Raw genomic sequence first — 13,976 nt, 5'->3', positions numbered from 1 at the left:
ACCTTTTCAACTGGAGAAAATCATATTTAGTGTAGGTGGCTTATCCAAAGGAGAAAGTGCTTGGGGTCTTCTCTAAGCTTTGCTGACCAGTTTCTACACTTTTTTGTCAAAGACAAATGAGTGACATTTTATTGATGTTTGCTGGGGATGACCACATTCTGAACAAGCACAGATTTTGATCAGGGAAATGGTTTGTTGAATTTTTAATATTTCTGGTAAATCCTATTAATTTTTGGTACAGTTTTTATTTTTCTGTTTTCCTGTCTAGCTAACATAGTTGCAGGCTTCTTGGTGATTCCTTCTTTTTCCATCTACGTAGGACTGCTGCTGTTTTGCAGAACCAGGTTCTGGCAGCATCTCAGAGATCTCCAAAGTGGCTGATCTTGCCCTCCAAAGTGGGAACAGCTAATCATTGTGTGATAAAACTCACTTTTGGTATTGGTTTTGCATGCATACCTTGGCTGATTAAAATCACTCCCTTTCCCCTCCTGGAAGGCTACCTAATTGGAGGTACATGCATTTCACGCAGGTGCAAAGGCTTTGCCTTGGTTGTGCTGTCTGACAACAGCAGTGGTATGTGGTTTGAGGTGGGTTGCAATAGAGCCATAGCTACAAGCCCTACCCATTGTCCTGTACTGCTGGTCTGAACATCCCCCTAATCTTCAAAATTGTATGGAGGGGAATATTCATGTCAGAGAAGTATTGATCTTTCCCACTAACTACTAACAGAAGAACGAGGGAAAGATGAAAAGAAAAAATTCAGTATGCTGCTGCTTTTCTGACAGCTTGGAGGAAAGAAACTTGGATTTTACCTTTTTCCAACTTCTCAACTGGAGTTCATCCTGGCTTCGTGGGAAAGAAAAATGTCTTGTGTGGAGTGATTTGCTGGAAGAGATTTCACTGCAGTGGACCACAGCGAAAGCTGCCAGTGGCTGGCTATCCACGTAAGATAGGAGGAGAAATGTGATGGAGCTGAATTTAGTTTTGGGAGCAAGAACAATTTGCATATGTAAATTTGTGTTGTATAGTGAAATTATGTCATATAGCATCTCCTTCTGTACTCTGGGAAAATAATATGTACAGTAAAATGGGAATGTAAGCATGTACATTCCATATACTGTCACCCACAAGAGTGAAATAAAGAGCTGCAATTCCTAATTAACCACACCGGAAAGCACTTGGATATGAAATTAAAGCATACAGAAGGGTTGCCTAGCAAGCTGGTCCAAACTTCAGCTTCTTTTTGAAGGTCTGGGTTAACCCAGTGGCTCTCCAGGCATTGTTGACTAATAATTTTATTTGCTTGTTTGAGGGCTTTAGAAGTTAATTAAGTATAAATCAATGCTTGAGGTTTCTGTGAGTGCTGGTCCCGCCATTGCTGAAGGAACAATGCCAAAGTGGAGGGAGTGAGGAAAAGGTGACAAGGATAATTAAGGGCATGAAAACTCATATGAGAGAGATTGAAAAGACAGGTTATTTCTTCTAAAACAGTAACAAGTGGCCGTGTAGAAAAGAAGTATATAAAGTGAAGAACTGAAGAAAGAGTGAAACTCTTACTCTGTCTTCTGCCTAGTACCAGGGTAAAGACATTCAGTTAAATATATACCATTAAGGACTAATAGAGGAAAATCTGTCTGCGTAATACAACTGCAACACACAGCACTGTTTCTGCAGCATGTTGTTAGCAGGAATCTCAAAACCCAAAGAAGCAGGTGAGAAAAAATCTCCCAGGTAATAAAACAGCTGATAATGTTTTAGAAGATGTCTGTAACTTCATGCCCTAATTCTTAAAATAGTCCAAAATTAAGATGTGACCGTTTTGGGAATATGCCTACCTTCCTTGTGTTCTCCTGTGGTGTTCCATGGGGCTTCTTGCAGACAAACTAGTGGAGGGGTCCAAAGTGACCCTGTGCTTGCGTGAGTTGGCAGAGGGAAACCCAGGAGCTTCAGTAATGGCCAAGGAAGTTCTTTTCTTTGAAAGAAAACACACACATTATCCTGCTGCAGGATGGATTGGAAGCGATGCTGTGGGGCAGGTCAGGGATAGCAGGGAGGTCTGCAGCTCCGCTCTGGGCCAGCAGTGCCAGGGCAGGACCGCAGTCTTGGTTGAGAGTACGGTTGTACGGAGAGGCAAGGGATAGCCCAAGAGAAATGGGTGTTTTTGCTGGTGTTGCTGTTTTCTCCAAAATACAAAGTCTCCTTCTATCTCTGACCATCAGTACTGGTGGCCCCTCTTAGTTTTGCCAGTATCTTGTGTAACACTAATAAAGTGAATGTGTAGAAATACTGACCAACATTTTTAATCCTTGCAGACTTTTGTGGTGTGTGATAGAAAGAATGTCTGTTCTCAGAGACATGATGGAACTCAGAGATACTATTTTTTCCATAGTTTAGTATAGTTTCCTTATATTACTAAAGATGTGGCTTGCAATAACCTGCTCTGACTTAGTGGCAACTTTGTGCTTTATAGATTCTTTTTTTTACAGTTTCCTTTGTTCACAAAGTTTGTGTTTGTTCCTCCTAGTAGAGTTAAAGAGTGATTTCATTTTTATTTTCAGTGGGGAACAGGTGGAAAGCAATGACTTTAGTTTTCAGATCAGGAGAGGGTAATGACTGGCAGTTTCAAATGTCATGATAGATGATGTTCTGAAAAAAAATATGTTGCTGATGGCCATCCTTGATAAATAGTTCCTTATCCAGCATCACCTCTTACACGTATGGTCATCTTCTGTGAAAAAAAGTATTTGAGGTTTTTAGGACTTATTTTCATATTTCTCTGACTGGTTTTAGTACCTCTCTTACCATGAATGTAGTTACATGGACTTAAGGAGAAGCAATAATAATCTTTGCAATGGGGTAAAGTAACATTTTTAGACATAAACTTGTAGCTATATGTTTGTTTCTTTTCAGGCTGGAAGTGCATGCTGAATTCTGCTGGCAGCTGGGGATTCTTATTTCTAGCAGAAATGATCTCCCATTTTTAATCCTGCAGGGCAATAAAATAGTGGACTACACAGCCTTAATGTATAGCTTTCCTGAGAAACTACAGCTGGCTTGGGACTGCATTTTTTGCCTGCTTTGGGCCCCAGGCAACTATAAACACTGGGAGTGGAAAAGGAAACATTTGTGGCAGTTATCTTTTAAAGCCCTGGCATCTGCTGGAAGCTGGTCAGGCTTTGGGTGGGTTAGCCAAAGTCAAAGTACATGATGAATTTGCACATGGTTCTGCATGGCCTTTCAGGTTAATTCAATCGTTACTACGGTTTATTTGTAATGCATACTGTGCTGTATGGCTCTCACTGTGCTAGCGGTGAATTTACTGTGCAAATTCATATTAAGAAGCAGCTGTGCCCTCATGAGCATCTATTTGAGTTAGTTAAGATGGACAAAGTATGGAAAAGGTGAAGGTTTTTTTACGCCTTGTTTTTCTCTGTCTAGTTACTCCTTAAGAAATCTTTCCTCTCCCATCTTCATACTTACTATATACGCTACATGCAATGCAATTTGGAAACCAGCATTGGTTGAAACCACCAAAAAAATACATGCTTTTTTTCTTTTCTTTTCTTTTTTTTTTTTTTTGGAGGGGGAGTGTGTGTGTGTGTGGCAGGTAGATCAGTCTCATAGCTTGCTGCTTCCAGAATTAGTTGTCTGAATTGCAAGACCAGTAATGCTCAGACACTGTCAGGGACACCCTGAGAAAAAAATGGGTGTTTTTACACAAGTAAATCTCAGCTGACTTCAGGTTTATGGCTTGCAGATCTTTCCTGTTAGAAATAGTCCCTGGTTTCCTTGGAGGCATCCAGATAGTCTCTTTAAATCCTGAGAGAAACACCATGATGTCGTTATGACCATGATGTCATTATGCAGGGAAAATACCAGTTCAAATCTGTTTAAAGAAACATGAACTTTCTTCATGCATCTTCTATCTGTGAAGTCCAGTGCCCTCCAGCCACGTTAAGGCAGGCATTGTTTCATAAAACTCTTGCTTTTAGAAATCAAGAATATCAACTGTTTTATAAACTCATACACAGTTCCAGATAGAGTGGTCTTTATATTTTTGTATGGGAAAAAATTCCTCAGTAGAGTAACCTAAACATGGTCTTCAAATGTCACTGACCCTCTGGAAAGCAGTATTATCCCCAAAAATGCCTGTGCTTTGCTGGCATGGATAGCGGGGAAAACACAGTACCATTATTTCAGGGAAATATCGTTAGACCTATGGTGTCACATCTTCCTTGGTGACATGAGCCACGTAAAGGACCTCTCCCTCCTTCAGGAGCTTCTGGGCTATTTAGATGTCTACCTCATTGATGAGAGGTTACTGAAAGAATTAAAGTTAAAATATTTCCTTAAGCTGTATTGCATAGTCAGTCCTGTGCAAGCCAGAAATTTTCTCGTCTGCTGGACTTACGGAGATGTGTACAAGACCATGATGGCTTTTTGTTTCTTAGATTTAGTAGGATAAGACCGTGCAAATGCTTGAATTTCAAGAGAGGGAATAAAACAAATAAATAGAAATAAAGGAAGAGTCATTTTCCATGTAAAGATGCCCATGTTTTGTTTGCCTCTCCCCTCCTGCGTGACCTCTGCTTTCTTTGTGTACATGAAGAAAGGGGAATCGTAATTACAGGAAACACTTGCAATGCTAAAAATAATTAAAATTTTTAATTTCACAGACCATAATCAAAATTGGGGTTTTTTTAGGAAAATTAGTTTCAAGCCTGTGTTTGACTGCAATGCTCTCAAAGAGAAACTGCAGCCTTGCCTTTTAGGTCATTTAAAAACCAAACAAAGCAAAACCCCAACACCAAGACTCCGAGTTGTATCCAGATGTACAGAGGGTACTGCAGTGCGAGAGGGCAGACGATAAACTGAACTGGACAGACTAAGGCTGTATGGACAATCAAATAAATACATCTTGCTTTGTTCTTTTTTTTTAAATTTTTTTTTTCTCCCAAAGGCTATCACATACAAGTCTAGATAAATACGAATTGTACAGAGCATGGATATGTAACGATATGTTTGATGCTGTGTCTCTCAAAATGTTACTCTCAAACATTTTTCCATTATTTCCCTTTGCTCCTTTTCTGAAGGCACACTGATCTCAGCGGTTGCCTTTTCTGGCAAGGACAGAGAATAGATGTACAGCTGTGCGACCTATGTAAACAGCTCTTTTACTCCTGGACAAAAAGTATGTTAAAATGAAACTAAAGCTTGAAAGTATGTTTCAGTAACTCAAAAATAAATGGTAATAAAGCTGTAATTATCCCCAAAGCTACAAACACAGTAAATAAGTTAAAGTTAAATTTATAACACCTGCAAGCGTATTAAGTATGCAAAAGCAAAACAAAGGCAGCCAAATGACTTTAGCTTCACCCTGTAGTAACACTAAGCAAATTTAGTTAGAGAATAATGATGTTTGTAGTCCTAGATTCATTTGTCTTAAAAAATGAGCTTACCTTATTTTTTCATTTTTTAAATCTCGCTGTGTTATGACTGCATCCATAGCAGAACAGTTGAATCCATGCTGTATGTGCAGACCTCAGCTCATCCTGTGAATAATGCCACCTTAATGTAAAGCGAGGCTACTATTTAATTAAATGTATTAAAGCTGAGAAGAAAAGCACTTTTAAAGATCTCTTGTTCTTTCATACCTAGCATATAAAAGGTTACGTATATTCTTAGTTTTCATTAGATTTTGTTACAGACTACAGCCTTGAATCCTTTCGAATAGTGAGCATTTTTAATTTAAAATTTCTACAAAACAATTTTGTTTTGCATGTAAAGTGAACACAGTGCTATTGTGATCATGCCTGCTTAAGCAGATTTGTTTCTGATAGACTATTGGGCAGGTCAAGTTGAAAGGGCTTGGTGAACACTCAGCTATCACTTTTAATAAACAGTAATTTATTTGTCTATTTGTCTGTCTTTGCCTGCATTTTCTTAATAATTATGCCATGGAAGAGTTTATTCTCTCTTATATTTTGTAAATGCTGAAAATAATTGTGCCACACTTGTTTCTGGACTAGCTCAGGTGATTTCCATTTGAATTTGTTAAGCAAAAGATTTTTAAAAGTGTGGAAATGTTAGTCCTATTTCCTGGAGTTTATTTTTGGAGTTATGTAAATTTGGGGTCAGTTACAAAACCATATTATTTTCATTAATATATAAGAATGAAATTATATTTCTTTTTTTATATAGTAAAGTATACTTTATATAGTAAACTGGAGAGTTGGCATTTCCCTCAGATCCCAGGCTCCTGTTAAGCAGATCTGAGGTAAATGTGACTGGGGAAGAAGAGCAGTATTTTCGATACAAAACTGTTTTCATTTACTTTGGACTAAACAGCTCCATTTGTAATGCACCTGGTGTCAGCTAGATGAGAACTATTCATGGGCCATGGTCAGTAGCTGGACTTGGACTACCTGAAGGCACTGCATAGTGCATTCACATGAAGTAGGTGTATTTTATTAAAGAGCAACATCCTGACCGAAGGCAGCTTTGCGGTGGAGTGGCTCATTTTTAAAGAGTAATGAGTGGAAAGCTGAGGTGCGTGTTGGTCATCTCTTAAGCAGGATGCTCAGATCAGGTCTCCCACTGGTAACTTGCCACCCTGAGGTTTTCAGATCCCATTTTTGCAGCTAAAATGGGAAAAGATTCAATTTTTCAATTGAATTCAATTTCAATTCAATTCAATTTTCAATTCAAGCCTTAGTTCCAGCTGGTTTTAGTTCCATGCTTGCCTATACTCTTAGTCCTTACCAGGGCATATACACAGATTTTTCTCCAAACCCAAACATTTGAGTAAACTATGTGGTCTTGGTGGATTTTCCAGATAGCTACTGTATTAGTTGAACTTGATGGAAGATAAAAATTCCTCTGAATTGTTGTGTGCTGTCTTGCCCTTCCATGACGATGGCTGCTGTGCATCACAAAGCCAAGTGGCAGCAAATGCTGCTGCTGTCACTGACTGGGGGCATCCAGTAGAGGTGGCCTAATGCTTCTGCTGTTGCATCCCTAAACCAGACCTGGGCAGGTATCTGTGGGGTTCATTTCTGAACAGTCTTGATGCCTCCTTGGTTGAGAGGAGAGTTTCTTACTCATCTCTTCAAGTTCAGAAACACATCTAACACAACACAGTGGTAAGGCTGGGTCTCCATCCATGAGGGCTGTTGTCCTTTTGGCACAACACATCCCTTGATGTCCTTCTTTAAACATGGATAAACTCCATCTGTGCTGCAACATGGTTCATTCACAAGCGGACTGTATGGATTTGAGAATCCATTTGTTGTATGTGAGGAATTAATTGTTGATTTGTGCATCTCCCTGTCTCCGTGAGGACAACCAAGTATCAGGAGCACTTTAAAACCTCATTGGAAGAGGTCCAGGGGTTTTCTGAGAATACTGTTTATGGTTTGTTTAAGGTTATCAACTATGTCTCAAATAAAAAGCTTTCTACACATGATCATTGTGCTGTACTTTGAACTCATTTAACTGGACATTATTTACAGAATATTTATCTTGGTTATGGCAGTTTTTGTCACACAGCGATATTACTTTTCCATTATATACTGCATGTGACCACCGCATAAGTTTGATAATAAATGTTGGGAAATAAAAAACAGAGTAAGTGCCTCAGTATGATAGCAATTCTCATGTGATGGGAAATAATGTCATAAACTTCAAATTACCTTTTAAATAAATGTTTATGTCCAACCCATCCATTAGATCATAGCCTGAAGGGTCAAAAGGATCATTTCTTCATATTTCACTGTATGCGTTATGATTGCTTTTTTAGGTGTAAATGATGTTTTTAAATGAAGAATGGCACTCAAACTATACACAAACAACGGCTAGACATTACTGAGTCGCAGTACAGCAGAAATAGCCTCAGCCACTCGGCTAAATATAGAAGCGCAGCATTAAATTGAATTCATTCTTAGAAAATATTTTTAATGGTGTACGTGCCGAGACGATGCAGAAGTACAGCTCGTGTCACACTCACAGCTTTGACATTTTAGTCAAGTTTTGCAGCTTTGACATTTTAGTCAAGTTTAAATTCTAATTGTGGTTTGGTAGATGGCTGATTTGCTAAATGCCTCTGAGAGCAAAGATTTTGGAGAGCGGGGAAAAGCTTACCTGAGCATGCAGAGAAGTGTACAGGTAACAGATATCATATTAATGAGGCTCTTGCCCATCTAGGGCTTTGTGTGCTTGTAGAGTGATGCCATCCCTGCAAGTGCTGGGGGATGGTGTTTCCCTGGGAGCCCCTTGTATGAAACACCCCACCCAGTGAGACCCCGCTATTCCCAGCACCTTTTGCAGGAGGGGGACATCGCTGACCATCTCAAGGATGAAGCAAACCCAGACCCCCCATTTAGACATTTCCCTGCTCTGAGCTGGACCTCCCTAGTCTGTATGTCCTGGAGGAACCCATGTTGCTCCCCAAAACGCCCCACATGGTCAAAGCTTTTGTATGTGATGGTGTTAACTGTGTTATCCCTGGAGTGCTAGGGTAAAAACCCAGCTGGGGGTTGGGATGGTTGGGCTAACAGGGAGGTGGCTTTGCAGAAGCGAAAGCTGTAGGTGTCCTGAGACTGCTGACCTGCACGTGGGGATGGGGCAGGTTCCTCAGGCTGGGCTGGCCTGGCTGGTAGTGGGGGAAGGAAGAACTGTCAAGAGCTGTTAAGACTAATCTGGAAATAAATTCAAGAAAAAGCTTGTGTTTACAGGCAGGGGAAATCCCATTGTCTTGGAGATTTAAAACACCAATCAAGAAATTCCGTAGTGTTTTTGCTGCAGCTATGATCTGACCTTCCTGTTTACATTAAACACTTTTTATGGCAGTGTGCAGTGACGTGGTTGCTTTGTTTAAGGTAGTTGACAGTTACAGCAGTTCTGGGAATAGTTGTTTTGGTTCTATATATGTCAGGAAAGAAATACGTTAATATTTGAGATCAGATTACTTTTTTCTTTTTTAAACGTATATTTATTGTGTTTTTCAACCTTCTTTCATGAGGACCACAAAAGGGTTAAACTTAGTTTTTAAAAAGCATTTCTTTGTAGCGTATTAAGTATTTTATGTCCAAAACATTGGTTTTAGTTGGAGGTTAATCTACCGAGAACCAGTTGGCTGTAATATTGCTTCTTCTGTCATTATCATTTGCGTAAAAATTGTATATTAATTTCTTAGAGTTCACTTGATCCTGATTCTTTTTTGTTAGCAGAGGTCTATAATCCTTTCCACAGCAACCGCTTGTAAAAGCAGAGGATTATGACTTGAGGCAGGATATGAACAGCAGGAAGAGATCAACTTAAAAACAAAGATCCTGTTTAAGTACAAATGCTATTGTTAGCACAGAGTTGGGGTGAGTCAAGTGGCAGGATGTCTATTAGAATATAATAAATTTGTATCTATGCCACATGGAATGCTAGCCAGAAGACATCCTTTGAGCAGTTATGGGATAGACTACATATTTTTATACCTTTACTTATTATACTTTTCCCTGGTCCGATAAACCATTCCCTCTGAGAATGACTGAGATCTAGACATCTGAACAGCTTTTTGGTTTTCTTTAGATTTATTTTTTCTGTCTAAAAAGTTTCCACACTGTTCTACTTTTCCCAAAAACTGCTAAAAGCAGGGATTTGAAATTACACTTACTGCAAGGTCATTCTGAGGTTAGCAATAGCCATTTTGGACTATTGCTATCTTTTCTTATGACATGTGTGATCCTTCAGAGGAAAGGAGAAGGAGAGATTTTTTTCTTTGCTCCTATATCTAAAACCAAGAAATACAATATTTTTTTTTCCTTTATTAAAAACTCTAGGGTTTAATACTGGGAGTTTAATTGACCTGTTTAACACAATATATGTGACTCAATTTCAAAGTATTTTTGAAGTTTAATTTTTTTGCCTAATATTTTTCCTGTAAAGTCAGTAGGAAGTGATGAAGGTACCAAGTGACAGAAAATATTCTAGTCAAGTGTGGAAAAAACCCTACTTTTTGTAAAACATTGAAAAAATCTTACATGGCTTGGATGAAATTAATAAACATACAAAATGCAGTCATGGAGTCAGATAGCAGCCTTGGGACAGTCTGTAAAGTTATTCCAACAATGGAGACCACATGCAAGGAGTAATCTGTGCTTCCCAAACCTCTGTTGACTTTATTTTTGTAATAAACAACAAAATATATCCTGTTTATATATATATATATATAAATTTTGTCTCAGTGATTCTTAATTTGCACGTTTGTGTGTGTGTGTATATTTTTATGTATATATATAAAATGCATTGCACAACACAGAATAGTAAAATTCCACATAAGCATCTCAAATGGCAAGTCAAACAGAAGCTTTGGTAGAAGAAAATGTTTGAAGGGGTCTTTAATCATTGCCATGTGGTGGCAAGAGGAGACCCAGTATAATGGTTTCAGTGGGTTTGTCTGAATGCTTGCTACTGCATGGATTAGGATCCCTCTTCAGTGTCCTAAAGTCTGCAAGGTTCAAAAAGAAAAACATAGTCTTAAAGTTACTTTCCTAACTCCAGTCTGAAAAAAAGATTGTATTGCACTTGATATATGGAGGGTTTCAGATCATCCTACTGATGGCACTTGGGCTGCAACTATGTTATCAACGAATAAGAAAACAGAAGCCATGGCATTTCCACAGTATGAATTCTTTAGACTGTATTATTTTGTTAGCCTGAGGCAAGAGACTGTGCTCTTAGTACTCAGATGAGTAATCTGAGACAAATGTGTAACCACACCGCATGTGCAATATGTCCAGATACTATGGACTAGCTGGTCTTGCTGTGCACCATAGGCAGCTGAGTATTTCTTATGGACAATAGACATATGTTTAAAAATGATAATTTTATAATACTGTCTGGGATTTCACCACACGTAACTGATTCTAAAAGCATTGTATCGATGACAGTGTAACTGGGGGTCTGTTTATCCCATTAGAGTCAGAATTTTATGCTGTAAGGAGCTGGTTTTGCCAGCAAGATTTTCTGTTACCTAACAAGAATTCTGTGGTTTTGCCTGAATTTTTTGCATGGGAACAACTGAAAATACGTATTCCCAGCACGGTCTATTTTGGTGTTTTAACATGGCTTGCATTAGGGTGTGTGATAGCTTGAGTTTTCTTTCTTCGCCGAAGCTGCTTAAACAATACAGCGACAGATTTCTGCTTTTATTCTTCGTTAATGTCATTCTTCATCCTCTCTGCCCCACGTCAGGGAGGAAGTGTTGTGAGTTTGCTATTTTAATGAAGAGAAATGAGGCATCTATCAACTAGGATTTATACTGGAGAGCACATCAATCCAGTTGCCTTGAGCTTGCTGAGTTTGCATACCCAGGGCCAAGCACCGCTCTCAATTACTCCTGTGCAACCCCATTAGCTTCAGGAGGTTGTGCAGTTCAAAAGTGGCTTTGCAGAACGCAGAGTGATGTTAGGGGGAAAAGAGGCCATCTGTTAGAGAAGTCAAGCTCCAAAATACTGTTTTCGGTTATCTAAAAGGAGATGTGTGTGCAGTCATAATTAACACTTTTGAAGGGTTGGGGTAGTCACCGTAGAGCAATTTTCATTGAGTATTTCTTTGTAGACGCGCTTAACAGAACAGACAGCTTCCCAAAAATCACTGCAGTGAAGGGGAAAACACTTACAGCCCTGGAAACATATTGTACATCATATGTCTTTAGTAGACTGTATCCTGTAATTACTCTTAACCGTAGGTTGTTTCTTCCTCTCTCTCTCTCTCCAGGAGCTATGCCGCCAGCGCATGGCAGTGAAAACATCTGATCGCCCGGAGCCCCTGCACGCCTCCCGGATCAACAGCATTTCTTCGCAGTTCAGCGATGGGCCCATTCCCAGCCCCTCGGCCCGGAGCAGCACGTCGTCCTGGTGTGAGGAGCCGGTCCAGTCCAACATGGACATCTCCACCGGTCACATGATCTTGGTAAGGTGGTTTTGTCTTCACGGCATGAGAAATTTCATCATTATTTAAGGTACCTGCTCAGCTTTGGGAGAGGGGTAACTTGTAAGGAAAGGGAAGCTGTCTTTTCACAGGTGAAAAATATTCCTGAGCTTTGCTAGTAATCTTAGTTTTGTTTAATTAAAACTAAGGGGATTTTTATTTCCATTTCTTTTTCATTATGATGCTTTTTTTTTTTTCTCTCTGGGGAACGTTCTTTTATCTTGGACATACGAATTGCTTGTCTGCGTGCTTCAAAAAAGATAAGCCCCATGTTGTCCTTTTGTCCTGTTAATTTGTGTTTACCTCAGCTTGGACAACTGAAGAAAACTGCTAAATTTCTGATCGGCTTGCTGCTTTTTCTCATGTATCTTTGGTGTGCAGAGGTGTCTGAGCTGGGAAGGCAGCAGAATGCTAGTGATTCCAGTAGAAATGAGAAGAAAAAAACCCCTAGAAAACAGAGCAATTTGTTTTCCATTACCTTTATAAAAGGGATCTGAATTTTGAGCCTTGCCTGAATTTTGTTGTCCTTGGCCGAATTTCTTCCAAGCTGGTTCTCTTCTATGTTTGAGATGATCCAAATATATTCTGTTGATGGCCTCTGCATTGGAAGGCTTGGGTTACTTCCAAACACAACTTGCAACAAGTATCCGTGTAGAAGATGGGCACAAGAAGGTCTGTGTCTTGTAATGGAGCCTAGGGGCTGGGGCTGGCTGCAGTGTGTTTCTGTCTCTCTGTTAGTGTCCCGCTGGGAGAGCTGTAGACTGATCCCCCATTTTTTGTACGTTATTTTCCTCCTCCTTTAAATATTTGCTGGTTTTGTAGAATGCATTGAAATGAGCTGAGAAGTTAGGTGATGGTGAAGACGATGGGTCAGGTGTTGTTTTGCTCTCTATAGTTGATCTCTGCTATTTATCAGTATGGTTGGTCATAAGTAAGCACCCTCTCCAGCTGGTAATGTTGCTGTGCTTTTGGAAACTTCCTTCTTGAGTTATTTACGCACCACTGGGAGGACTCACCAGCAGGATCTCTTAGGAGAAAACTTCTCTCCACTGTGCCATGCTTCTGGGTCATAATTTTTCAACTTCTTTCTTTTTCTGGACCTCTATTTGAAAGTACTGTCGTCTTCTCAGATATTTCTCAGGTCCTTACAAGCCACCTCACATAATGGAGAAAGGAATGAAGGCAGGCAAACCCCAAAGAGCTGATTTGACCTCAGCCAAGTTACTGACCTCCTTCAGCCTTGATCAGGTCAGCTATAAAACTGAGCAAAAACAGGGCAGGATTGTAAACCAGATGCTTCATCAGAGTATGTCATCCTGAGTAAATAGTTCTTCCCCTGCCCTTGCCTATTCCTCCCCAATAAGGAGTTACTTAATTATTATGTTAAAATTTAGTTTACAAGTACAGTTTGGAAGGGTTGCTCCCATGACAGAAAATCATTTGTTATAGTTTTTACTGTCCCACTTTTGCCTAACCAGAATTAAAATTCACTTGATTTCCTAAAATTCACTTGATTTCCTTTCATAGTTAATTGAAATGCTTGGGGGAAAAAGGAATGTCTGCAATTGCCCAACCGCAAAATAAGTACCAATTCCCATTGTAAGGTTCTAAGGCAATATATTTATATGGAAATAAGAGCAAAATTTCCTATGTAGATGGAAATATACATTTAACATTTGCAAACAGTTTCAACTACTTAAAATTGAGCAAAATTGTTTTCAGTTATATTATTGGGGAAAATAGAAAATCACAAAATCAAGCTTAAAGGAGAGAAAGTTGCGTATGGGAGCCACTTACTCTGGCTCTGGGAATTTCTGCAAAATTACAAGAAAGAATTGTCTTCATATGGCGATAAATGAACTTTAAAAAATAGTCAGATTGGTCAAGATCACTGTTACGGTGTTGGGTGTCCATAATTCAGTCAATCCTGTTTAACCCTGGATGAACTCATACATATGTTAGCTATCTAACAGCATGTGTTACATCTTACATGG

General features: G+C 39.3%; 1 protein-coding gene across 1 annotated transcript in view; it reads left to right on the top strand.

The window, feature by feature from the left end:
* PTPRN2 (protein tyrosine phosphatase receptor type N2) overlaps window positions 1–13,976 on the top strand; it is a 663,462-nt gene that overhangs the window by 564,546 nt on the left and 84,940 nt on the right. Inside the window, exon 14 of the mRNA XM_037386391.1 lies at window positions 11,770–11,964. Coding sequence (XP_037242288.1) covers window positions 11,770–11,964 — 195 coding nt within the window. The remainder of the gene's footprint in view (window positions 1–11,769; window positions 11,965–13,976) is intronic.

This window comes from Falco rusticolus, chromosome 4, assembly GCF_015220075.1.
Source record: "Falco rusticolus isolate bFalRus1 chromosome 4, bFalRus1.pri, whole genome shotgun sequence".
Classification (NCBI taxonomy): Eukaryota; Metazoa; Chordata; class Aves; order Falconiformes; family Falconidae; genus Falco; species Falco rusticolus.
This window is presented reverse-complemented; position numbering and strand designations above follow the sequence as displayed.